The 27976-nt window shown below is 45.9% G+C and overlaps 1 protein-coding gene across 3 annotated transcripts in view; it reads left to right on the plus strand.

The window, feature by feature from the left end:
- Positions 1-27976, plus strand: part of ACOX3 (acyl-CoA oxidase 3, pristanoyl) — a 197277-nt gene that overhangs the window by 144972 nt on the left and 24329 nt on the right. For all 3 annotated transcript variants that reach the window (XM_075346850.1, XM_075346848.1, XM_075346849.1), the window contains exons 14-16: positions 16879-16994; positions 19534-19708; positions 23303-23370. In XM_075346850.1, the coding sequence (XP_075202965.1) occupies positions 16879-16994; positions 19534-19708; positions 23303-23370 (359 nt within the window). The remainder of the gene's footprint in view (positions 1-16878; positions 16995-19533; positions 19709-23302; positions 23371-27976) is intronic.

The following is a 27976-nucleotide window of genomic DNA, read 5'->3' on the forward strand; positions in this document are numbered from 1 at the left end:
ACAATACTGAATTTTTAAAACGTGTGTATGTAGAAAAAATACTGCTAAGTAACAATGCTGTAAAAAAGTTTATCTTTAGCTATTAACAAAATGCAAAGTGAATGAACAAAGGAGAAATCAAAACCAAATCAGTATTTGGTGTAACCATCATTTGCTTTCAGAACAGCATCACCTCTTCTCGGTACACTTTCACGCATGTTTTGAAGGAACTCGGCAGGGAGGTTCTTCCAAACATCTTGGTGAAATAACCACAGATCTAGCAGAGTGAAGGCAGATAGACGTAACGTACATGACTGAGGCAGTGATAGATCCAGGAAAGGGTTAAGGAGTAAGGGATGGGGGTTTTTACCTAAGGAATGTGGTGGTGGGCGAGCAGGAGGAGAGATGGGGGCAGGGGCCATATAAGAAATAGGTCCCATGTTAAGGTGTCATTCCTTTGTCCTGGACTTAAAGACTGAACAAGCAGTATGGATGCCTTGCTGAAGAGCGTTCAGGCCGCGGCTTTGACATGTAGGCCCGAATGGATTCAGGCCCAGCTAGACGAATTGCTGAAGAATGCCCGGGATACAGCATCTGTCCCTTCTGAACTTTCTGAACATCAAACTCTAAGAAGATCAAGACCTCCTGAGAGACTAACTTCTGAAATGGCCAATAGGACTCACAATAGGATCATAAGTCCTTCCGTTACCTCTAGGAAAAGAGCAAAGCGCAGCACGGCCTCTGATCCTGCTTACAAACCAGGAAGGAAACTACAGTACAAGAATAACAAAGGACAGAGAAAAGAGCCCGACCATCTAACCAGAGAGACACCAAGAAGTGCAAGGAGAAAGTCCAGCTCTACTGAGGTGCCAGCCAGAGAAGCAGCCACACAAGCTACAACTGACGTGACCACAGCCCACGATGGATCCTTAGAACTTCCTCAACAAACTTTGTATCATTCTAGAGGACATCATACGGCCTCACCCCAGGAAATAAACCAACACGGGGGGATGGGCTTAGGACACACAACATTTCCGGATCCGGGTTCTCATTACACGAGGAGTGGCAGGAATCCAAAAAGACAACTGCGCAAAAGTACTTTAACCAGACAAAGACTTCTTCGGCCGGCTCAGGATATGAGTCCGGCAAGAAATCTACAGCTACAAGACTCAGCAGAGATTCCAGACAATGACTATGACACAGATAACGACTCCCCACTAGAGGGCAGCAGCACGCAGCACTTCAATAATGGAGGGGCTGTAGAGACTATAACTAATACGTCACGGACGGCTGGTCAACCTAGGACGCAGCCAGGTATTGGTGAGGGGCGGCTGGTCAACCTAGGACGCAGCCAGGTATTGGTGAGAACACTTTTTCTTGTCCTATATCTAGTGTAACAACACCTGTAATGAATCCAGTGGGCGCAGTTTGGGGGTACAGTTCCCGGCAATGTAGGATGGGATCTTAATTCAGTAGTACAGCAATTAGTGTCCGGGGTTAAGGAGGCTTTGAGTCAGTCTAGCTTACCCATAACTTCTTCTCCTATTGCTGCATGGTGCGGGAATGGTCGCCGGACATCGAAGGTGGTAAGTCAGTCGTGTGCTGATCCAGAGACACAGGAGGACGCAGTAATTTCACAAGGGGTTCCATTATCTGATGCAGCAAAAGGAGAATTATATGTATGTTTTGAGGGTCCTCTAGGAATTCATTTGAAACAGGAGGTTAGGGAGAAGATTTGGGCCGACGAATATGTGGAAATATTTTCATTATTGCCCTTAGAAAAATATAACTTGGATAGAGTAAGGTTTGATGAGAGGAAAAGAGAGGGACAAGAAAGACGGTATTGTCTCATCCCCCAAACATTTAGCAATTGGTTCCATGCCTTTGCCATATTAGCAAGTGTAATAGGCCAAAAAACTCCTGAACATTGCTCTGCCTTATTTTGTTACATGAATTCTATCGGGGAGGCGCACCGTGCGTATGGAGGTTTAGCATGGCTGCGCTATGATGAGCAGTTTCGCCAACGAAAGGCTGGTCGCCAAGGGATTCGTTGGGATCACAAAGATATTAGTTTATGGATGCGTCTCATGACAGCGCCACGTGGGGTTAATCAGCCCTTTCAGGGCTATGTCGGCAGATCATCAGCAATCGGATTGTCGGCAGCAAACAGAAAAGGTTGCTGCTGGCAGTTCAATGATAGCCAGTGCAGATTCGGAAACACATGCAGGTACAAACATGAATGCACCTTCTGTAGTGGAAACCATAGCCTATCAAAATGCTTTAAACGAAATAAAACCCCAACAGCAGAGATTAACCAAAAAGGGGGAAACCCCAATTAGACTCGGGGAGATGGTGGGCTATCTAAGCAGGTACCCAGATAGAAAAGCAGCACAATTGCTGGGGGAGGGTTTCTCAGAAGGTTTTAAGATCCCATCTACTTCAGGCCCATTAACCTGTTCTCGTAACCTTGCTTCAGCTTATACATATTCTCACATTGTCTCCACAAAACTAAACAAAGAAATTGACCTGGGCCGCATGGCAGGCCCATTCCCCAAAATGCCAATAGAAAACTTAAGGGTCTCTCCATTGGGGGTGGTCCCAAAGAAGGAACCCAATAAGTTTAGGCTGATCCATCATCTGTCCTTCCCTCATGGAAGCTCAGTTAATGATGGAATCGATCAGGAACTTTGCACAGTCTCGTATACTTCATTTGATACAGCGATTGCATGGGTACAGAAGTACGGCAGAGGAGCTTTAATGGCAAAAACAGACATTGAAGCTGCCTTTAGACTCCTACCAGTCCATCCAGAAAGCTTCCATCTCTTGGGTTGTCAGTGGCAGGGAATGTTTTATGTAGACTTGTGTTTACCGATGGGCTGCTCCATCTCATGCTCCTTGTTTGAATCATTTAGCACATTTTTGGAGTGGGTAGTAAAGAAGGAAGCCGGCGTGCGTTCTGTCCTGCATTATCTAGATGATTTCCTATGTATTGGTCCACCAAAGTCATTTGTTTGTGCTTCATTATTGGCAGCGATTCAGTCGGTTTTTAAGTGTTTTGGAGTACCGTTAGCATCAGATAAAACAGAAGGCCCGTCTACACTTATCAAGTTTTTAGGAATTTTGATTGACAGTGAAGCAATGGAGTGCAGATTACCGGATGACAAGGTCAGTGATCTGCTGGAGGCAGTCAGAGAAGCTAGATCTCACCGTAAGATCAGATTAAAGGATCTACAATCGCTGTTAGGGAAAATGAACTTTGCGTGTCGCATTATTCCAATGGGTAGAGTTTTTTGTAGGCGCCTAGCTGCAGCTACCTCAGGCATAACCTTTCCACATCACTTTGTGCGGCTGGCTAGAACATTAAAGGACGATCTGGCGGTATGGGAACAGTTCTTAATAGAGTTTAATGGGAGGTCATTGTGGATCAGACCACCGGTTTCAAATTTTGATCTAGACATCCACACTGATGCAGCGGGGTCAACTGGTTTTGGTGCATATTGTTCGGGACAGTGGTGTGCAGATAGGTGGCCAGAGAGTTGGAGAAACAATGGGTTAACACGAAACTTAGTACTCCTTGAATTGTTCCCCATAGTGGTTGCTTGTGAAATTTGGTACAATATTTTCCAAAACCGAAAAGTGAGATTTCATTGTGATAACTTGGGAGTTGTAGAAGTCATCAACAAACAATCAGCTTCTTCCCTGCCTGTTGTTACGTTGCTGCGTCATCTAGTGCTGCGCTGTTTAAAGTCAAATTGTCAGATTACAGCTGTGCATGTTCCCGGTGTTTGCAATTCTGTGGCTGATGCTCTGTCTCGTTTTCAGTGGGACAGATTCCGTTCGTTAGCCCCGATGGCAGAGGTACAAGGCAAGAAGTGTCCGGATTTTCTGTGGTCACTGCCAGTGACACCGCATACGCTCTGATAGAACGGTCTGTGGGTGTAAGCACATGGCAGAGGTACCAGTCAGCATGGAGGGAATGGGAAAACTTGTGTGCTCTAGTGGGACATGATGCCAGGTTACATGACAATGTTTCCTTGTTGTTATTTTACATTAGCAGGGCCTTTGTGGACGGTACTTCATTGTCCAGTATTGATAGTAAAATGTCTGGATTAGCTTTTTGGTTTAAGTTGCACGACTTCACTGATTACACAAAGCATTTTTTAGTTAAGCAGGCCCTAAAGGGTTACAGGAAAAGTTGTAAGAAGACCAGAGATAAACGGCGTCCGATTTCTTTCCAGTTATTGCAGCAGATACTGAGTGTACTAGGCCGAGTCTGTAGCAGTCCCTTTGAAGTGTTTCTCTTTAGTTGTGCATTCACACTGGCCTTTTTTGGCGCTTTTAGAATCAGCGAGTTGGTGGCGAGTAGCTCCACCAGAAGTGGGGGTCTACAAGACGAGGACGTGCATCAGTACACAGACAGATTAGAATGTTTTCTGGCAAAGTCAAAAACTGATCAACAGGGTAGAGGAAAATGGATCACATTGTTTCCTTTAAGCGGGTCCAGGGCCTGCCCGGTCATCTGTTTTAGAAACTATGTCTCAAGAAGGCCAAATATCCAAGGTTCATTACTAATTCATGAGGATTGTAAGTCATTGTCACAATTTCAATTCACAGCAGTTCTTAAAAAATGCCTGACAATATTGGGAGAGTCTCCAAATGCATTCACTTCACACTCATTTAGGATAGGAGCAGCCACAGAAGCTGCTAGATGGGGCTTAGAGCCTGACATAGTTAAAAAAATCGGGAGATGGGAATCGAGCAGATTTAAGAGTTACATTCGATTACATTTATTATAAATGGCGTACATGTATATATATGTGTACATTGTGGTAATCCTATAGTAGTTGTGTCTTCATTTAGACAATTGTGTGATAATTGTGTTTTTGTTTTTTGTTTTAGCTGAACAGCAATGCCTGGTTTGGATCATGGGACATTCATTTGTTTTTTGGGGGGCCTTACGTGCAGCAGTCAGGCCTAATGGCAAACAGTTGGGGTTGCCCAGTTCCTTGGCACGGGTGACATGGATAGGAAAGAGGGGAATGCAGTGGCATCAGCTGTTAAAAGAAATCCAGTATCATGTGGAGTTCTACCGCCCCCCGGACGTCTTACTTATCCATTTAGGTGGTAATGATTTAGCAATAAGAACATCAAGACATTTAGTTAGGAACATAAAGCTTGATATGTTGAATTTATGGAGGTCTTACCCAGAAACAGTGGTGGTCTGGTCGGATATAGTAGCTAGACAAATGTGGAGAACAGCGCGATCAGTGGCTCGCATCAATAATACAAGGATAAAGGTTAATAAAAAAATAACAAAATTTGTGTTGGAAAACGGAGGGGTGGCCATACGTCACCAGATGCTGGAAAATACAAAGGAACATTTTTGGAGAGATGATAAGGTACATCTTAATGACATTGGCATTGATATATGGATGTTGGGAATACAAGAAGGAGTAGAACGAGCCATTAAGTTGTGGAGGAACTCACTCTTGTAAGGTGTCACAAGAGCGAGTCTTGGCGGGATGTGGTTGTTTAAACCCCCTCTTTGTTGGTTGGAGAATTATGTTTTTAATGGGGTCCCTGGGCCAGAGCTCAGCGGACAGTGGAATATGGGTCCCTGGGGAGGAGCTCAGTGGACAGTGGAATAGATGGGTCCCTGGGGAGGAGCTCAGCGGACACAAGGAAAATGATCAAGGGGTATACCCAGATTCCCCCTTGAGCTAGGTGTACACGGCGGAGGGGGATATGGGGCTGGGATTTATAACAACCACATCTCTGGGCCGATAATCTTGTTTTTTCTTATTGATGTTTTTTCTTATTAAAATAAAGGGCTGCTGTGGCCAAAATTTTAATCCATGTCACGCAGTGTGTGGTGTCTTATTTATTAGATTACCAGGAGCGCAATTCACTAGTCCATCAGTCAAGCAGAGTGAAGGCAGATAGACGTAACGTACATGACTAAGGCAGTGATAGATCCAGGAAAGGGTTAAGGAGTAAGGGATGGGGGTTTTTACCTAAGGAATGTGGTGGTGGGCGAGCAGGAGGAGAGATGGGGGCAGGGGCCATATAAGAAATAGGTCCCATGTTAAGGTGTCATTCCTTTGTCCTGGACTTAAAGACTGAACAAGCAGTTGTCCCACCCACCCTCCCTATAATAAAGGGAAATGTATCAATATCAGGACTTTGCAACACTGTCAATATTCTAACAATGTTATTGGTATTCAACATCATCGGTATTTTATCAACATTATTAGTATTGTATCGTATTGTATCAATTGTTATCAGTAATGTATCCAAATTGACAATGTCATATCAACATATTAATATTGTATTAACATTTTAATATTGTATGTTACAGCAGCATTTGGCGGCGGCGGGATGTGGTTGTTTAAACCCCCTCTTTGTTGGTTGGAGAATTATGTTTTTAATGGGGTCCCTGGGCCAGAGCTCAGCGGACAGTGGAATATGGGTCCCTGGGGAGGAGCTCAGTGGACAGTGGAATAGATGGGTCCCTGGGGAGGAGCTCAGCGGACACAAGGAAAATGATCAAGGGGTATACCCAGATTCCCCCTTGAGCTAGGTGTACACGGCGGAGGGGGATATGGGGCTGGGATTTATAACAACCACATCTCTGGGCCGATAATCTTGTTTTTTCTTATTGATGTTTTTTCTTATTAAAATAAAGGGCTGCTGTGGCCAAAATTTTAATCCATGTCACGCAGTGTGTGGTGTCTTATTTATTAGATTACCAGGAGCGCAATTCACTAGTCCATCAGTCATGTGCATGAGACTTGTGCAAATCCTTGTCGCTTCATGTTATCCCACACAGACTGGATGATGATGAGATCAGGGCTCTACGGGTGCAGGATCTTCACTTCAAGGACTTCTTATTCCTTACACTAATTGTGTAACGCATGACATTGTCTGTATGTTTGAGCCCGTTATCCTACTGCAGAATAAATTTGGGACCAGACACTTTCCTTTCGCAGCATTGAGGACACCAACAAATGGGCAACGTTGAGGGTGGTAGACGCATTAGTCATCAAAGTTAACTAAGTGCAGCAGATGAAAGGCACATCATGCTTACTTACCTTAGAAAAGCAGAGGATATCCACCAGAGTAAACTAGAAAATGTCCACCAGAGTAAACTAGATGTCCACCAGAGTAAACTAGAAGATGTCCACCAGAGTAAACTAGAGGATGTCCACCAGAGTAAACTAGAAGATGTCCACCAGAGTAAACTAGAAGATGTCCACCAGAGTAAACTAGAAGATGTCCACCAGAGTAAAGTAGAGGATGTCCACCAGAGTAAACTAGAAGATGTCCACCAGAGTAAACTAGAAGATGTCCACCAGAGTAAACTAGAGGATGTCCACCAGAGTAAACTAGAGGATGTCCACCAGAGTAAACTAGAAAATGTCCACCAGAGTAAACTAGAGGATGTCCACCAGAGTAAACTAGAAAATGTCCACCAGAGTAAACTAGAAGATGTCCACCAGAGTAAACTAGAGGATGTCCACCAGAGTAAACTAGAAAATGTCCACCAGAGTAAACTAGAAGATGTCCACCAGAGTAAACTAGAAGATGTCCACCAGAGTAAACCAGATGATGTCCACCAGAGTAAACTAGAAAATGTCCACCAGAGTAAACTAGAAGATGTCCACCAGAGTAAACTAGAAGATGTCCACCAGAGTAAACCAGATGATGTCCACCAGAGTAAACCAGAAGATGTCCACCAGAGTCATCAGCTCAGAACTGGTAGCAACCAGTGAGACACCGCTATACCCATCTACTGTTCGTAGAAGTCTGGTAAGAAGTGATCTTCATGGAAGAAATGCTGCGAAAGACCATACCTTCAACATGAAACATTTCCAAAAGACTCAGCTAGGAAACGAAGGAATGGGGGTGCAGAAAAGTGGCAGCAAGTGCACTGAGCTGATGAAATGTGAAATCTTTGGCTATAGCAGAAGATAGTCTGTTCTGCGATGGGCTGGAGAATAAGCTTCTGCGGGTAGCAGTGAAGGAGCCTCCCAGGTTTGGGGCTGCATGTGAGGATTTGGTCAAGATTAGTGGTGTCCTCAATGCTGAGAAATACAGGCAGATATTTCAGAAAGCCATCTAATTGACCCTAAATTTATTCTGCTGCAGAACAACAGCCCCAAAAATATAGACATGTCAATAAAGGGAACCTTTTACCAGATTTGGTGACTATTAGCTGCAACCACCACCAGTGGGCTCTTATATACAGCATTCAAACATACTGTATGTGGAGACACGGGGCTCAGTGGGTGCTCTCGTCCGCTGGCCCGGCCTACTTTAGGAAGACAGCGTGGCCCAGGGCTCATCCCAACTGAATGCCCGACCTTCTTTACCGTGGGCAGAACACTACTCAGACAACACAGCGTAAGGGAATCACAATATTAAGACTTTATTGGATCCCCAAACAATTAACAGCATATGACACATAACCAGCAAAACCGCAGAATGTAACCGGCAACATTTTCTCACCCTTCCGCTGGCTCACCAGGGATGAGAATGTCCGTGCCTCAGAGCTTCCAGGGCTACTTACTCCAAACCAGCAGCACCCCGCTTTCAGTGGGCACCCACTGAGAATGGAATAACGCTGGGTTTAGGAAGCTGGCTGAGGACCGCAAAGCCTGTAGTCAGGTGACTGGATTTTCCCAAGCTGGATTCCTTCCTTAGTTAGTCCTTGATATCTCAGCCGAATCCTTTGATTTGATGCTGAAGTCCATGTAGTGTTATAATCCAGGTTCGGGTATGGCTTGCCAATCGGATCCGCAGGTCCTAGATTGGTATCATGCAGCATGAGTCTACCCGGGCAATGGACAGTCCTCCTTCTTATACCTCTGAGCTCTCCATTCAGACCATTGGGGTCTTCACGATTGGTGGATAAGACTGGGTTCTTATTGGCTAGATTTCAAGCTGTATTCAAAATATCCCTAGTAGTCATGGTCTTACTGGCAGAGACGAGGGAGGGACAGCTAAGTTACATCGCATCTAGCAATACAATGGGAGGTTCGCATAATTGATTGGTCTGGGTATCTGACCTTCACTGGCTAAGGCAATTACATGAGTCAACAAGAACTTTAACACTAAAAGTCTTGTAGAAACAATGAGGGGCTTATCCCCCATTTGTAAACAAGCTATCATCATGTCTGGCTGAATTTTAAGAAACTTAACCCATGCTAGACACTGACAGAGTCCATATCGTCACTGTATATAAGAGCCCAGGCCGCTGTGTAGAACATAAAAATCACTTTATAATACTCACCTAAATGGTCGTTGCGGTGCAGACTGGTCATATGGGTGTCTCCGTTCTCCGGGTGTAGTGCCTCCTCTTTCAGCCATCTTTGTCCTCCTTCTTCTAAACTTGGGTGCATGACGCGTCCTACATCATCCACCCTAGCCGGCATTAAGGTGATGCGCATGCGCACTACAATACTTTGATCTGCCTACTCAGGGCCTCAATGCCGGCCTGTGTGGATGGCGTAGTACGTCAATCCTTATTACTTCCATTTCTCAGTTTTTCACTATCTCCATTTGTGGTAAAATTAGGTGCCAATCATACTGGCCACCATTACAAGTCCAATAGATTGCTGAATTGTTAAAGGGGTATTACCATCTCCAAGATCATATCACAATATGTAGTAGGTGGAATAATAATATTAGCAAATTCCTCCAATTAGAAATGTAGTATAATTCTCCTGATATAGCCATGTCTCTTACCTCATGTGCAGGGCATTGCAGCTTAGGTATCCATGGTTACGTCCAATCATATAGTGCCTTTTAGTTAGTTAATTGCTCGTGGTCGTTACCATGTATACCTAAGCTACTGTAATGCCCTACACATGATGTAAGCACATGGCTAATCAGGAGAACTATACTACATTTTTCATTGGAGGTGTTGCTAATATATCTACCACATATTGGGATAGGATCTTGGAGAATACCCCTTTAATATGGCAAATGAAAACCAAAGCTGAAACACACATTACATCTGGATTATTTTTTTTCGATAAGAGGTAATAGGAAACATTCAGACAAAGAAGAAGATGACTCACATACATTACCTATTCACCGATAACAGCCTCCAGAGAAAGGAGCCGAACATATGGTATTAACTAACAGCAGCACATTTCTCAAGAAGCGGTCATTCTCGGGTGACTTCTATGGTTACAAGGTGATTTAGGTTTTGGATAGTGGACACCCCCCGTGTGATTGGATGCACAGCACAGTGTTTTGTGATGTCATCACTCTGATGTCATTAACAGGGAAGAGCAGCAGGACATCTGCAGGTTTTAGGGAAGCGGCCTGTAATCCGAAATGATCATGTCCAGATACGGTTTTCTGTGTCCTTTTAGAGGACTTCTATTTTGTAAAATCTTGGTGGGGGTCCTATACCTTACACCCCCACCGATCATGTTTTCAGCTCAGATGCAAAAAGTGTATGGAACTGAAACATGAAAGCACCAATAACTGTGTAGTGGCCGTTCCCGAGTGCTGTAGCTCCGCTCCTATTCACCTCAATAGTGTCTGATCTGCAGTACATGACAGCGGCCAATACACCTCGGACAGAGCTGCTCTGTTCTGGCTCCAGACACTGTTTACATCTGGATAATGATTGCTGATTGGTGGGGGTTCCGGGAGTTAGACCCCCAACTGTTATATTTATGATCTATCAGTCATCAATATAGTAAGCCTGGAAAGACCCTTTAAGGAAATAAAAAATAAAATCTATTGAACTTTAACAGAGGTGATTTTTCTGTTCAGGGCTGGCAAGCCATTAGCTAATGGCAGGGAGTAATGTATGCTGGGAAGTCCTAGCTCCTATAGTGCTGGCAGAATGCTGCTAAAGAAGAATAGACCATTCTAAAAGAGTAGATGACAAGTTACAAAGCATGAAAGTTAGTGGGGCTCCTGGACATATCAGACCTAGTTTATGCACAAAAAGTGGTTTTATGTTGTTGTGGGGCATGAGGGCAGCAGGGCTATGTTTTTGACATGTCTTGTGTGATAGGACAGGTATGCTTTAAAGGGAACCTATCATATAAAAAAAGGCTATTTAGTTGCAGATATGGGGTTAATCTGCAGGTTAATACGTAGCGTTAAGGCTATGTTAGGCCACTGCACTGAGAGCCCCAGTTCCAGGAGGAAACAAACTTTATTCCTCCCAGCAGCCTCGGGCTTTTAGTCATAGGGGGCACCGCTGCGATTTTAGTCACTGCTGAGTACATAGTGAGTGGCGATTACAGTCGCCGTTCATTATGCACATAGTGATGGAAGAAACTGCACCGATCCCCCCTATGACTAAAAGCCTGAGGCTGCTGGGAGGAATTAAGATAATTTACTCCCGGCAGCGGGGCTTTCATCACCAAAACACTACTAACCTGCAGATTAACCCCATATCTGCATGTTATTAGCTTTTTTACATAACCGGTTCCCTTTAAAGGGAATCTATCAGCAGAGTTTTTCTACCTTATCTGAGAGCAGCATGATGTACGCGAAGAGACCCTGAATCCAACAATGTATCACTTAGATTACTTAGCAGAGTCCAGAGAGCTGCCCCCACCCACACCAAGCTCTCTATAGAGATTGTACATTGACAGTGAGGTGTCAATCACAGCAGGGGGCGTACCGGACTGCCTTGCGCTTGACTTTGTTGTCCAAGTAGTGATAAGGGTCCTGCGGTTTATACAAACATAGCAAATAAACAGCAGATCGGACCATAACAAGACAGGCATCCCTGAATTCTCTGTGTTAACCTTTGCAGCATGCTGGCTTCAGCTTGCATAGCAAAAACCCACTGACGGATTCCCTTTTAAGTATGCAAAACATTTTGTATTATTTTAGACTATTAATTATAGTCAATAATTCTAATTCTTTGTAACCAAGTGAGCAGGAAAAGTTAGATCATGTGACTGGATTGTGTATAACGGGTCTCGCCAAGAGTGTATATTGTGTTTTCAATCCAAAACACATACAGATTGCCGGTCAGTCTATAAACCATAAAGCACTTTCCATTCCTTAACATAAAATGGAATTATATTAATATTCTGCCCAGTCTTTTCTTTCTTTCATTATTTTTTTCTTACTTTCTTTCCCTCTTTCTTTCGCTCTTTCTTTCCTTCCCTCTTTCTTTTCTTCCCTCTTACTTACTTTTTTCCTTCCCTCTTTCTTTCCCTCTTTCTTTCTTTCCCTCTTTCATTCTTTCCCTCTTTCTTTCTTTCCGTCTTTTTTTCTTTCCCTCTTTCTTTTCCTCTTTCTTTCTTTCTTTCCCTCTTTCATTCTTTCTTTCTTTCTTTCTTTATTTCCCTGTTTCTTTCCCTCTTGCTTTCTTTCCCGCTTTCTTTCCCTCTTGCTTTCTTTCCCTCTTTCTTTCCCTCTTTCTTTCCCTCTTTCTTTCCCTCTTACTTTCTTTCCCTCTTTCTTTCCTTCCCTCTTTCTTTCCTTCCCTCTTACTTACTTTTTTTTTCCTTCCCTCTTTCTTTCATTTTCTTTCTTTCCCTCTTTCTTTCTTTCCCTCTTTCTTTCTTTCTTTCCCTCTTTCTTTCTTTCTTTCTTTCTTTCTTTCCCTCTTTCATTCTTTCTTTCTTTCTTTCCCTGTTTCTTTCCCTCTTGCTTTCTTTCCCTCTTTCTTTCCCTCTTGCTTTCTTTCCCTCTTTCTTTCCCTCTTTCTTTCCCTCTTTCTTTCCCTCTTACTTTCCCTCTTAATTTCTTTCCCTCTTGCTTTTTTTTCCCTCTTTCTTTCCCTTTTTCTTTCTTTCTTTCCCTCTTTCTTTCCCTCTTACTTTCTTTCCCTCTTGCTTTCTTTCCCTCTTTCTTTCCTTTTTTCTTTCTTTCTTTCCCTCTTTCTTTCCCTCTTGCTTTATTTCCCTCTTTCTTTCCCTCTTACTTTCTTTCCCTCTTGCTTTCTTTCCCTCTTGCTTTTCCTCTTGCTTTCTTTTCCTCTTTCTTTTCCTCTTTCTTTCTTTGCACTTTATTTTATGAAAGCCATAATCCGCTTCTTACTACGGACATGCTGTACACGCCGATGGTCGGGTGTAATATCCTGGACTCTGGGCCGGTGTTACTAGCAGTGTGCGGTTCTCTCATACCAATGGATCTGGGGTCCTTGACTCTTTGCCGTGTGACATCTCTGGATCTTCTGTCTTCATCAGATGAATGCTCTTTGTACGAGCGTGCATGAGTATGTGTGGTCAAGAGAAGTGTTGGCTAGGGACAAGCAAATCCATTTGCAAGACCCTGGTCCAACGGTAACGTCATGGTCAAACTTCTCTGAGAAAGTGTGATGTAAAGCATGGCTGAAGATACTGCGGATGTATAAATGAAAAAAATGTTATTTTCAGTAATAACTAATTACGTTTTTTAAACGTTTCCCACAATAATACAGAAATTACATAAAAGCACATTCATCCTGAAGAGCAGCCAAAACAGGGTACACTTTGTTCCGAGAGTAAAAAACAAAGTAAAGTTCACTTTAGTATGATGTAAAAATAACATTTCTGTTCCCATATTTCTGCTATACAACCTATTAGGATTTATCCAAGGGGGGCCGCATCCCACCAACCTGCTGGGTCACCACTATCTGCGGCAGCTCCATTGCCAGCCCTGCTCCACTCACATGCAAACTAAAAGCCTAGGTCTGATAATGAAAGCGGATGCTGTTGAGATTGGTCATTGAGTTTTTCCTTTACCCTGGCCATCCAAGGTGAAGTCAACTTCACCAAGACCATAGGGTTAATCTTTAGGTCCCTATACAGATGTTATGGGTTTCACAGTACTGTGAAAATCCAAAAAGATGATGCCGCACTACACCAATTCTCCAGCCCCTTTGGGCTGATCTTCTGGTCCTTGTTCAGCAGGTGTCTCGGGAATCACTGTGCTGTAAAAATCCAAAAAAATGACGCCGCACTACTCCAGATCTCCAGACACTTTTTTTCTCCTAGCCTCACACTGATCTTAAGGTGATGGCAAATCCTAAAGCTTCTTTTTACAAAACTGTACTTGAAAGGGTGGAAACCCAAGGAAAAAGTAATCATATAGCATGTTATAGGTACATATTGCATGTGTCCATAGGATTTCCACAGTCTGCCATTGACCTAGTTGGCCTTTTTCTTTGGATTATGATTTGGTGAGCAGTGCCAAAGAAAGACTACTCTGTGACAGATCGAGAGATTACTTATGGATGACCTTCCCTTTAGACTTGGGGCTGGCTTCTTCAATGTCAATTGGTTTTCATCATTGGGGAAGGCTTTGTGGCCATTGATTTCTTCAGCAAGGGGCTGGGGGACTGAACAATTCCATGGTGCCCATTCAGATTTATCCACCAGGGCTGGAGCCAGTCTTGCCAGATTTCCTCTCTGGCTCATACTTGCGGGGCCATGTGCGTGACTCCATTTTTTACCATCTTTTGGAAAGAGTTGTCCAGTTGAGAGAACACCATTCCCATTCCTCAATCGTTGACCACTTCTGGCTCATACAGGCGAGGCCCTGTGTGTAACTCCATTCTTTACCTTCTTTTGGAAAGAGTTGTCCAGTTGGGATAACCCCTTCACGTTCCTCAATCGTTGACCACTTCTGGCTCATACAGGCGAGGCCCTGTTCGTAACTCCATTCTTTACCTTCTTTTGGAAAGTGTTGTCCAGTTGGTATAACCCCTTCACGTTCCTCAATCGTTGCCCACTTCTGGCTCATACAGGCGAGGCCCTTTGCGTAACTCCATTCTTTACCTTCTTATGGAAAGAGTTGTCCAGTTGGGATAACCCCTTCATGTTCCTCAATTGTTGACCACTTCTGGCTCATACAGGCGAGGTCCTGTGCGTAACTCCATTCTTTACCTTCTTTTGGAAAGAGTTGTCCAGTTGGGATAACCCCTTCATGTTCCTCAATTGTTGACCACTTCTGGCTCATACAGGCAAGGCCCTGTGCGTAACTCCATTCTTTACCTTCTTTTAGAAAGAGTTGTCCAGTTGGGAGAACCCCTTCCCGTTCCTCAATCGTTGACCACTTCTGGCTCATACAGGCGAGGCCCTGTGCGTAACTCCTTCCTTTACCTTCTTTTGGAAGGAGTTGACCAGTTGGGATAACCCCTTCATGTGCCCGAATTGATAACCCCTATACAGTTTGCCATTTGCTGCGAGAAGATCTCCCCAGTCTAGAGGTCTCTATCCTCTATAAATCCGACTGGGGAAAGGCGAGTGTTGACCATCATGGCACCATGATAGGTCATCCACATTGGCTAGTTCCATTTCTTGGGGAGTCTTAGAAATCAGGCATAATGAACAATCGGTACTGACTACCAGTAAAGATCATGCTGTAATGGGAAGGTGGAGTTGTGCTCGTCGGATGTTAGTAATGATTATAGCGGGCAGATTATGAGAAGACCTTGTGCTTTTCATGTAAACATTCAGGATCCTCCATAGGCATTATGGTCGCAGACTTGGTAACGCAGATCCTGTTATTTCCACAACACGACTTTACCAAGGACTTTGTGAGCTTGTGTAATGCTGAGACGTGAGATGACAGCAGCCTGTAATACGATTTCTCTACACGCTTCATTCAGCCAATGGATTGTATTCAGTCATGCTATGTAACGTCACATTCCCCTGATTAGCGCAGTGTCCTCGGCCCGTCCTTGGTATGTTGTTTTGATGGAAACACTGAGACGTTACAGCAGTTTCATGTCAGTTTAGTGCTTGTGTTATAAAACGTTGGGTGCATAGTGTCCTGTATGACATCAGTGGAACAGCCTGGCAGGGAAATGTTATATATAATTTTGATTTGCCCTTTGTTTAAAGGGAATCTGTCAGCAGGTTTTTGATACCTCATCTGAGAGCAGCATGATGTAGGCAAAGAGATCCTGAATCCAACGATGTATCACTTTGATTACTGGGTGCAGCCGTTCTGACACAATCAGAATTTTTAGATTTAGCCATGTAGCAGAGCTGAGAGAGCTGCCCCTGCCCCACACCAGGCTCTCTATAGAGATTGTACATTGACCGTGAGGAGGGGGTGTACCGGACTGCGTGACTTTGCTGTCCAGCAATGATAAGGGTCCTACTGCTTAAACAAACATAGCACATTAACAACAGATGGAACCTTGACAAGACAGGCATCCCTGAATTCTATGTGTTAACCCTTGCAGCATGCTTGCTTTAACTTACATAGCAAAAACCTGCTGACAAATTCCCTTTAGCTGCAGCTATAAGGCTACGTACCACAGCACGTTGAAACCCGACCACCACTCCATTCATTTTCTATGGGGCTGCTGGAAAAAGCCGAGCGCAGCACTCAGCGGCACCATAAGGAATGAATGGAAAAGTGATTAATGCCGCTCCATTCTAATAGTGATATGATTTCCTGTGCTGCCAATCAATGCCGGTCCCAGCGGTCGGACCCCCAGCAATCAGTACGTCTTCACCAGACAACCCCTTTAGGGAGGTCCTGTCTCCTGATCTCCCAATAGAAACCGTATACATAATTACAAAGACCTCTTAGACCTGATGGAGCTGGTGTACTAACTTTTAAGATAGTAAGTCACTGTTGTCTTGTTCGATTCTTCGACCTGGGGAGTTTATATGTTCTGCGCAAGTGCTCCAGGGTTTTTCCATAAAAAATTCTACATAACATCCTACTCCTAGGCCATTTTAGAATTTTGATTATGAGCCCAAATAGGGAGAGGGGCTGATGTCACCGGCCAAAGTGCCAAAATATTTAACAATGTACCGTACGTCTTTTTTTTGCTATTTTTTTTTTCTCGACCATAGTATAGCATTTATTCTTTCTGGGGAGGTGCTCTGCTGCATTCTGTGTTCTGCCTGCAGTGATAGTCCCCCGCCGTCACTGTATTAATGAATGGGGCACGTCCTTGCCTTTCAGTTGCCCTGGAGGCCTACAAATGGCTGGTCTGCTACCTCCTAAGAGAAAGCCACCATAAACTCCAGCAGGAGAAGCAGCGGGCCACCAGCGACTTTGATGCCAGAAATAACAGCCAGGTACAGTGTAATGCTGACAGTCTCAGCCAGATGTGGCAATAAAAGCAGGAATTTAATATTATTCATTTCATTCTGCTGTGACCTCACTATTTGCATTATTCTCATATTGTGGCTTCACTGTGTGCATGATGACTCGCCTGTGACACCACTGTGTGCATGATGACTCTCCTGTGACACCACTGTGTGCATGATGACTCGCCTGTGACACCACTGTGTGCATGATGACTCGCCTGTGACACCACTGTGTGCATGATGACTCGCCTGTGACACCACTGTGTGCATGATGACTCGCCTACAACACCACTGTGTGCATGATGACTCGCCTGTGACACCACTGTGTGCATGATGACTCGCCTGTGACACCACTGTGTGCATGATGACTCGCCTGTGACACCACTGTGTGCATGATGACTCGCCTGTGACACCACTGTGTGCATGATGACTCGCCTGTGACACCACTGTGTGCATGATGACTCGCCTACAACACCACTGTGTGCATGATGACTCGCCTACAACACCACTGTGTGCATGATGACTCGCATGTGACACCACTGTGTGCATGATGACTCGCCTATGACACCACTGTGTGCATGATGGCTCGCCTACGACACCACTGTGTGCATGATGACTCGCATGTGACACCACTGTGTGCATGATGACTCGCCTGTGACACCACTGTGTGCATGATGACTCGCCTGTGACACCACTGTGTGCATGATGACTCGCCTGTGACACCACTGTGTGCATGATGACTCGCCTGTGACACCACTGTGTGCATGATGACTCGCCTGTGACACCAGTGTGCATGCATGATGACTCGCCTGTGACACCACTGTGTGCATGATGACTCGCCTGTGACACCACTGTGTGCATGATGACTCGCCTGTGACACCACTGTGTGCATGATGACTCGCCTGTGACACCACTGTGTGCATGATGACTCGCCTGTGACACCACTGTGTGCATGATGACTCGCATGTGACACCACTGTGTGCATTATTCCTCTGCTGTAATATCACTGCTTGCAATATTCCTGCATTGTGACATTACTGTGTGCATTATTCCTCTTTGTGCATTATTATGCTGTGCCAAAATTATTTACATTATTCACTGTTTTGACATTACGGTTTACTGTGATGTCACTTTACACATTGTTGCTGTACAGTGACGTCACTGAGTGCATTATCCCTGTACGATGATGTCACTGTGTGCATTATTCCTGTACTGTGACATCACTGTGTGCATTATCCCTGTACTGTGACATCACTGTGTGCATTATCCCTGTATGGTGATGTCACTGTGTGCATTATCTCTGTACTGTGATGTCACTGTGTGCATTATCTCTGTACTGTGATGTCACTGTGTGCATTATCCCTGTACTGTGACATCACTGTGTGCATTATCTCTGTACGGTGATGTCACTGTGTGCATTATTCCTGTACGGTGATGTCACTGTGTGCATTATTCCTGTACTGTGATGTCACTGTGTGCATTATCCATGTACGGTGATGTCACTGTGTGCATTATCCCTGTATGGTGATGTCACTGTGTGCATTATCCCTGTACCGTGATGTCACTGTGTGCATTATCCTTGTACAGTGATGTCACTGAGTGCATTATCCCTGTACCATGATGTCACTGTGTGCATTATCCCTATACCGTGATGTCACTGTGTGCATTACCTCTGTACGGTGATGTCACTGTGTGCATTATCCCAGTACAGTGATGTCACTGTGTGCATTATCCCAGTACGGTGATGTCACTGTGTGCATTATCCTTGTACGGTGATGTCACTGTGTGCATTATCCCTGTACGGTGATGTCACTTTATACATTGTTGCTGTACAGTGATGTCACTGAGTGCATTATCCTTGTACAGTGATGTCACTGTGTGCATTTCCTCTGTACGGTGATGTCACTGTGTGCATTATCCCTGTACCGTGATGTGACTGTGTGCATTACCTCTGTACGGTGATGTCACTGTGTGCATTATCCCAGTACAGTGATGTCACTGTGTGCATTATCCCAGTACGGTGATGTCACTGTGTGCATTATCCTTGTACGGTGATGTCACTGTGTGCATTATCCCTGTACGGTGATGTCACTGTGTGCATTATCCAAGTACGGTGATGTCACTGTGTGCATTATCCCTGCATGGTGATGTCACTGTCTGCATTATCCCTGTATGGTGATGTCACTGTGTGCATTATCCCTGCATGGTGATGTCACTGTCTGCATTATCCCTGTATGGTGATGTCACTGTGTGCATTATCCCTGTTGAGTTCTACAATATCATATTTACTCCAAACTTCCAGTGTTAACTTATCTTTTTGACATCACTGTGTGCATTATCCCCGTACAGTGATGTCACTGCGGGCATTAGTATTTTTACTGTGACATCACTGTGTGCACTCTTCCCTTCATTTGATATCATGTTGTGCATTTTCCTTCATGTCCTCACATTGAGATATGGATTGCTAAATAATTGTAAGCGTCTCATGTCAGCCTTTGGGTTAAAATGTTTGTCTCTTGTCTTTCAGGCATATTACTGTCGCTCCTTGGCCTTGGCATTCATTGAGCTGACAGTTCTGCAGAGATACTATGACTACACCCAGGACCCAGCCACTCCCGGGTCACTGCGGCCCGTGCTGCACAGGTTGTGCTGCCTGTATGGACTGTGGTCTCTAAGCAAACACATCGCTGTGCTCTACCAAGGTGAGGTCCTCTCCATGCCCCGTCCCCACAGATACACAGGACATTTCCACTTGTATCCATAAAATGAAAGGGTTTGTCCTCCTATATTCAGCGTATGGAGACAATGGAGGAAAGGAACCTCCGATATGAAAGTGCTCTTGTAATATCTAAAAATCGGAAAATACATAAACAAAGAAGGGGGGTACTCCCAGCTCCAGGGCTATGCTACTATCTCACCCTTCCTCTATGTGGAGCATATCGTCAGGGTTCCTCAGTGGTTAGGGAATCTCCTTCTGGTTATCGGGGAAGGGGGGGGTATCAAGAAGAATATATACCCTGTAGGAACTATTATATCTCTGTGAACCCCAAAACTTCACACCCTAATATCTGCAGTCCACAACTACCCCATTAATAACTTGTTCTTGGTGGCCTTAATCACCATTTACCATTGAATGACCAGGCATATCAGCTGTGTAGCTAGGAGTACCCCCGCTTTTTTTGCCGTCACTAGAGATTGATGTCCTATCTTTATGACATATGCAGCTCTACGTTTCACAGAGGTTATTGTACTATTTGTTTGTGTTTTCCGATTTTTGTCACTTTAGTGTCATGACTTACTCTTCATCATGGCTCTTTTACCAATGGAGCATAATTTAAGTGAATGTGGTCGTGTTACGATTGGCGCCATAATGACTTACATATTGCACCCACCCCCAAACTCACTTATATTATACTCTAATGGTGCCTATTATGACAAAACGGACATCATTGTTTATTTATTCCTGTCCTGACCCATCACTGTGTGCATTATTCCTGTCCTGACACATCACTGTGTGTATTATTCCTGTCCTGACCCATCACTGTGTGCATTATTCCTGTCCTGACACATCACTGTGTGCATTATTCCTGTCCTGACCCATCACTGTATGCATTATTCCTGTCCTGACACATCACTGTGTGCATTATTCCTGTCCTGACCCATCACTGTGTGCATTATTCCTGTCCTGATCCATCACTGTGTGCATTATTCCTGTCCTGACACATCACTGTGTGCATTATTCCTGTCCTGACCCATCACTGTGTGCATTATTCCTGTCCTGACCCATCACTGTTTGCATTATTCCTGTCCTGACCCATCACTGTGTGCATTACTCCTGTCCTGACACATCACTGTGTGCATTATTCCTGTCCTGACACATCACTGTGTGCATTATTCCTGTCCTGACACATCACTGTGTGCATTATTCCTGTCCTGACACATCACTGTGTGCATTATTCCTGTCCTGACCCATCACTGTGTGCATTACTCCTGTCCTGACACATCACTGTGTGCATTATTCCTGTCCTGACACATCACTGTGTGCATTATTCCTGTCCTGACCCATCACTGTGTGCATTACTCCTGTCCTGACACATCACTGTGTGCATTATTCCTGTCCTGACACATCACTGTGTGCATTATTCCTGTCCTGACACATCACTGTGTGCATTATTCCTGTCCTGACCCATCACTGTGTGCATTATTCCTGCCCTGACACATCACTGTGTGCATTATTCCTGTCCTGACCCATCACTGTGTGCATTATTCCTGTCCTGACCCAACACTGTGTGCATTATTCTTATCCTGACACATCACTGTGTGCATTACTCCTGTCCTGACCCATCACTGTGTCCATTATTCCTGTCCTGACACATCACTGTGTGCATTATTCCTGTCCTGACACATCACTGTGTGCATTATTCCTGTCCTGACCCATCACTGTGTGCATTATTCCTGTCCTGATACATCACTGTGTGCATTATTCCTGCCCTGACACATCACTGTGTGCATTATTCCTGTCCTGACACATCACTGTGTGCATTACTCCTGTCCTGACACATCACTGTGTGCATTACTCCTGTCCTGACACATCACTGTGTGCATTATTCCTGTCCTGACACATCACTGTGTGCATTATTCCTGTCCTGACCCATCACTGTGTCCATTATTCCTGTCCTGACACATCACTGTGTGCATTATTCCTGTCCTGACACATCACTGTGTGCATTATTCCTGTCCTGACCCATCACTGTGTGCATTATTCCTGCCCTGACACATCACTGTGTGCATTATTCCTGTCCTGACACATCACTGTGTGCATTACTCCTGTCCTGACACATCACTGTGTGCATTACTCCTGTCCTGACCCATCACTGTGTGCATTATTCCTGTCCTGACACATCACTGTGTGCATTATTCCTGTCCTGACCCATCACTGTGTGCATTATTCTTGTACTGACACATCACTGTGTGCATTATTCTTGTCCTGACCCATCACTGTGTGCATTATTCCTGTCCTGACACATCACTGTGTGCATTATTCCTGTCCTGACCCATCACTGTGTGCATTATTCCTGTCCTGACACATCACTGTGTGCATTACTCCTGTCCTGACACATCACTGTGTGCATTACTCCTGTCCTGACCCATCACTGTGTGCATTATTCCTGTCCTGACTCATCACTGTGTGCATTATTCCTGTCCTGACCCATCACTGTGTGCATTATTCCTGTCCTGACCCATCACTGTGTGCATTATTCCTGTCCTGACCCATCACTGTGTGCATTATTCCTGTCCTGACCCATCACTGTGTGCATTATTCCTGTCCTGACACATCACTGTGTGCATTATTCCTGTCCTGACACATCACTGTGTGCATTATTCCTGTCCTGACACATCACTGTGTGCATTATTCCTGTCCTGACTCATCACTGTGTGCATTATTCCTGTCCTGACCCATCACTGTGTGCATTATTCCTGTCCTGACACATCACTGTGTGCATTATTCCTGTCCTGACACATCACTGTGTGCATTATTCCTGTCCTGACCCATCACTGTGTGCATTACTCCTGTCCTGACCCATCACTGTGTGCATTATTCCTGTCCTGACACATCACTGTGTGCATTATTCCTGTCCTGACACATCACTGTGTGCATTATTCCTGTCCTGACACATCACTGTGTGCATTATTCCTGTCCTGACTCATCACTGTGTGCATTATTCCTGTCCTGACCCATCACTGTGTGCATTATTCCTGTCCTGACACATCACTGTGTGCATTATTCCTGTCCTGACACATCACTGTGTGCATTATTCCTGTCCTGACCCATCACTGTGTGCATTACTCCTGTCCTGACCCATCACTGTGTGCATTATTCCTGTCCTGACTCATCACTGTGTGCATTATTCCTGTCCTGACCCATCACTGTGTGCATTATTCCTGTCCTGACACATCACTGTGTGCATTATTCCTGTCCTGACCCATCACTGTGTGCATTATTCCTGTCCTGACCCATCACTGTGTGCATTATTCCTGTCCTGACCCATCACTGTGTGCATTACTCCTGTCCTGACACATCACTGTGTGCATTATTCCTGCCCTGACACATCACTGTGTGCATTATTTCTGTCCTGACCCATCACTGTGTGCATTATTGTATTTGTAGGATACTTGATAAATGTAGTGACAGCGGTGGTACAATCACTGGGACCCTCCTCAGTAGGATGGGGGGACCGGCTCCATACAATCATAAAGTAAATATCTCTTTATTATTAATTCCTGCTGTTTTGCAGGTGGATACTTTACTGGAGAGGTTCCCGGCAGAATCGTGCAGGACGCAATTCTGGACCTATGTGCTCAGGTAGTACAGCGGTGCTGAAAGGTTCACATGTTGCATACATTTTCACTTTTAATAATAAGTCACCCTCCTCTACTCTTTTCCATAAAAACAACCTGGACTAGTCATGGCGAGGATTAGATGGCTGCTGTCTCTGATGCCACTTTTCATTTCCACCATAAAGTTCTCTATAAGATATAGATCTGATGATTGTGCGGGCGCTGAGCTGCAAGGGACAGGCGCTGAGCTACAAGGGACGGGCGCTGAGCTACAAGGGACGGGCGCTGAGCTACAAGGGACGGGCGCTGAGCTACAAGGGACGGGCGCTGAGCTGCAGGGGACGGGCGCTGAGCTACAAGGGACAGGCGCTGAGCTACAAGGGACGGACGCTGAGCTACAAGGGACGGGCGCTGAGCTACAAGGGACGGGCGCTGAGCTACAAGGGACGGGCGCTGAGCTACAAGGGACAGGCGCTGAGCTACAAGGGACGGACGCTGAGCTACAAGGGACGGACGCTGAGCTACAAGGGACGGACGCTGAGCTACAAGGGACGGACGCTGAGCTACAAGGGACGGACGCTGAGCTACAAGGGACGGACGCTGAGCTACAAGGGATGGACGCTGAGCTACAAGGGACAGACCGCTGAGCTACAAGGGACAGACCGCTGAGCTACAAGGGACGGGCGCTGAGCTACAAGGGATGGACCGCTGAGCTACAAGGGACAGGCACTGAGCTACAAGGGACGGGCACTGAGCTACAAGGGACGGACCACTGAGCTACAATGGACGGACCGCTGAGCTACAAGGGATGGACCGCTGAGCTACAAGGGATGGACCGCTGAGCTACAAGGGATGGACCGCTGAGCTACAAGGGACGGACCGCTGAGCTACAAGGGACGGGTGCTGAGCTACAAGGGACGGGCGCTGAGCTACAAGGGACGGGCGCTGAGCTACAAGGGATGGGCGCTGAGCTACAAGGGACGGGCGCTGAGCTACAAGGGACGGGCGCTGAGCTACAAGGGACGGGCGCTGAGCTACAAGGGACGGGCACTGAGCTACAAGGGACGGGCGCTGAGCTACAAGGGACAGGCGCTGAGCTACAAGGGACGAGCGCTGAGCTACAAGGGATGGACCGCTGAGCTACAAGGGACGGGCACTGAGCTACAAGGGACGGGCGCTGAGCTACAAGGGACGGGCACTGAGCTACAAGGGACGGGCGCTGAGCTACAAGGGACAGACGCTGAGCTACAAGGGACGGGCGCTGAGCTACAAGGGACGGACCGCTGAGCTACAAGGGACGGACCGCTGAGCTACAAGGGACGGACGCTGAGCTACAAGGGACAAGCGCTGAGCTACAAGGGACGGGCGCTGAGCTGCAGGGGACGGGCGCTGAGCTACAAGGGACGGGCGCTGAGCTACAAGGGACAGGCGCTGAGCTACAAGGGACGGGCGCTGAGCTACAAGGGACGGGCGCTGAGCTACAAGGGACGGGCGCTGAGCTACAAGGGACGGGCGCTGAGCTACAAGGGACAGACGCTGAGCTACAAGGGACGGGCGCTGAGCTACAAGGGACGGACCGCTGAGCTACAAGGGACGGGCGCTGCGCTACAAGGGACGGACGCTGAGCTACAAGGGACAAGCGCTGAGCTACAAGGGACGGACGCTGAGCTACAAGGGACGGGCGCTGAGCTACAAGGGACAGGCGCTGAGCTACAAGGGACGGGCGCTGAGCTACAAGGGACGGGCGCTGAGCTACAAGGGACGGGCGCTGAGCTACAAGGGACAGACGCTGAGCTACAAGGGACGGGCGCTGAGCTACAAGCGACGGGCGCTGAGCTACAAGGGACGGGCGCTGAGCTACAAGGGACGGGCACTGAGCTACAAGGGACAGACGCTGAGCTACAAGGGATCACTTTACAAAGGTTTAGATGATATTAAAGGGGTTCTCCAGTGAAAACAAGTAATCACCTATCCACAGGATAGGTGAACATTTATTTTGGGCGTCCACAGTTTGTACATACACTAATCGGTAGAACCTTTTCCCATAGTACACTTTTATCCTCATGAGAATGGGGCAGAAGGTTGGACGCCCAACTGCGACTCCATTCATTCTCTATGTGGTTGCCGGAAAAGATTGAGCAGCACCATATGAATGAATAGATCGGTAGTAGAGTATGTGCACTATTGCTCCGTTATGGTGGTCTTATCAATGCCCCAGTCTTCCTATCAGTGCAGGTCCCAGCAGTCAGACCCCAACTGCTGCTTCTTTCTGACGGTGATTACAGTTTCCCTTTCTTCTGATCCGTGCAGGTCCCAGCAGTCAGACCCCACTGATAAATCATCATCTATACTGTCAAAAGATAATACCGTATATACTCGAGCATAAGCCGAGTTTTGCAGCCCATTTTTTTTTTTGCTGAAAACGCCCCCTTTGGCTTACACTCGAGTGACGTTTCCATATAAAAATTATTCACACCTCTTCTCCGTTCCTGTGGAGTCCTTACCTGCTTCTTGCAGTCGCACAGACCCCTGGGTGACCTCGTCCAGTGCAGATAGCCGCCGCTGCCGTCATAAATGCTTTTGTGCCGTAAAGCATTCAACTGCAGTAAAGCGCTGACAACAGCAGCGACTCTGTGCACTAGACGAGGTCATCAAGGGGTCTATTTGCCTGCAGACTGCAAGAAGCACCCCTTGATTGTGTCCAGTTCATGGAGCCACCGCCACTGCCGTCATGGTTTTACTGCAGTTGAATGGTTTATGGTGCTGCAAAGCATTCAACTGCAGTAAAGCCAGGAATGCAACTTGCAGCGGCAGCCTCGTGTACTGGACGAGATCATCGGGGGTCTGTGTGCCTGCAGACTGCAAGAAGCAGCCGAGGACACCGCAGGAACAGAGGACAGGTGAGAATTGTTTGTGTGAGTGTGAACAACAGCATAATAGAGGACAAGAAGAGGACTGGAATGAGAATAATACTAAATAAAGGGCATATTACTGCAGGGCACATTACTATGGGGCACATTACTATGGGGCAGAAGGATGGGCACATTACTACAAGGGTGGATAAGGATGGGCACATTACATTTTACCGGTATATATTTTTATTTTTGAGATTTTCCAGTAGCTGCTGCATTTCCCACCCTAGGCTTATACTCTCGTCAATAAGGTTTCCCAGTCTTTTGCGGTAAAATTAGGGGTCTCGGCTTAAGGCCACTTTACACACAGATAAATCTGTGGCAGATCTGTGGTTGCAGTGAAATTGTGGACAATCAGTGCCAGGTTTGTGGCTGTGTACAAATGGAACAATATGTCCATGATTTCACTGCAACCACAGATCTGCCAAAGATTTATCTCTGTGTGTGACGGGGCCTTTATACTCGAGTATATACGGTAACTTGTTTTCATTGGACATCCCCTTTTTTAAGGGAGTTTGTCAGCACGAAATGACTGCTCAAACCAAGCACAGTCGCTCAGTGCACCCTTGGTGTGGCCAAACATTTAAGTGCTCCTTCCCACCTGCTTTTTCTCCCCTCTATCTCCACCCCCCTCTGCTTTAAGTGCCGGCTATGGCTCCATAGAGCCAGGGAAGTGCAGAGATAGAGGGAAATCAAGCAGGCGAGATGGTGTCCTTAAATGTTTGGCCACACCTTGATGCCCCGAGCGCCTGTACTTAGTTTGAACAGTCAGTCTGTGCTGACAGAGTCCCTTTAAGTTTACAACCTGGACTATTTGGGGTCGGAAGATAGGGAGACCGACCACAAAGGGGTGCACATTGTGCCTTGTTCCCACCTGACCATCTTCTGGATCCATATACATCATGCCATTTTGTCGGCGTCGGCGTCAACGTCTACACAAACATTGAGCCTTTTTATATGCTCTAATTCCGAAAAATAATAAAAAGTTGATTTATTTACTTTTTTCTGGCAGCCAAAACAGCCACAGCCAGAAGCTGGAGGACTCTTTTTGGTGCTCCTGGACCTAATTAAAAACAAACTAGGATGGGGAATGATAGACGTTTCTGCCAAACAAACGTCACGCCGTCTGGCAGCCATGGCGGTGGGATTTGGCTGCTCTGACATAGCGACTATTTAGTTGTTCCCCTGCACCATATGGTTTTCAGTATATTGCAAATCCTACTCCCTTACATGTGATGTTCCTCAGACTCGTACATTTGGATGTTTACTCCATAGATTAAACCGGGGACCTCAGCAAGGCCCAAAAATTAGGGAAAAAAAATACTTGCCTTCTGTACCCCTCTAGGCTCTCTGCTGATCTCTGTGCCTTCTCTTGTGGTTGGGACATCATCTGACCTCTGCAGCCAATCACTGCCTGCAGCAATGCACATCACACCACTGCCGGGGCCAATGATTGGCTACAGATGGCCCCACCTTAAGTAACAGCATGGAGACGGGCGGGGGACACAGGGGGTCAGCTTTGCATTCTATCTCTTCATATATTTTGCATAGGTAAGTAAAACAAATACTGGACAGCTCCTTTTAAGATCTGTTGATGACTTGTTTAAAGGTCACATAAATCATTGAAAATACTCATATATACCCACTAGATCACTCAGTGGTGGATTCATGGGTACTCACGAGTTTAGCCAAAATCTGATCTGAATACTAAAGGCCGCT

This window comes from Anomaloglossus baeobatrachus, chromosome 1, assembly GCF_048569485.1.
Source record: "Anomaloglossus baeobatrachus isolate aAnoBae1 chromosome 1, aAnoBae1.hap1, whole genome shotgun sequence".
NCBI classification, from domain to species: domain Eukaryota; kingdom Metazoa; phylum Chordata; class Amphibia; order Anura; family Aromobatidae; genus Anomaloglossus; species Anomaloglossus baeobatrachus.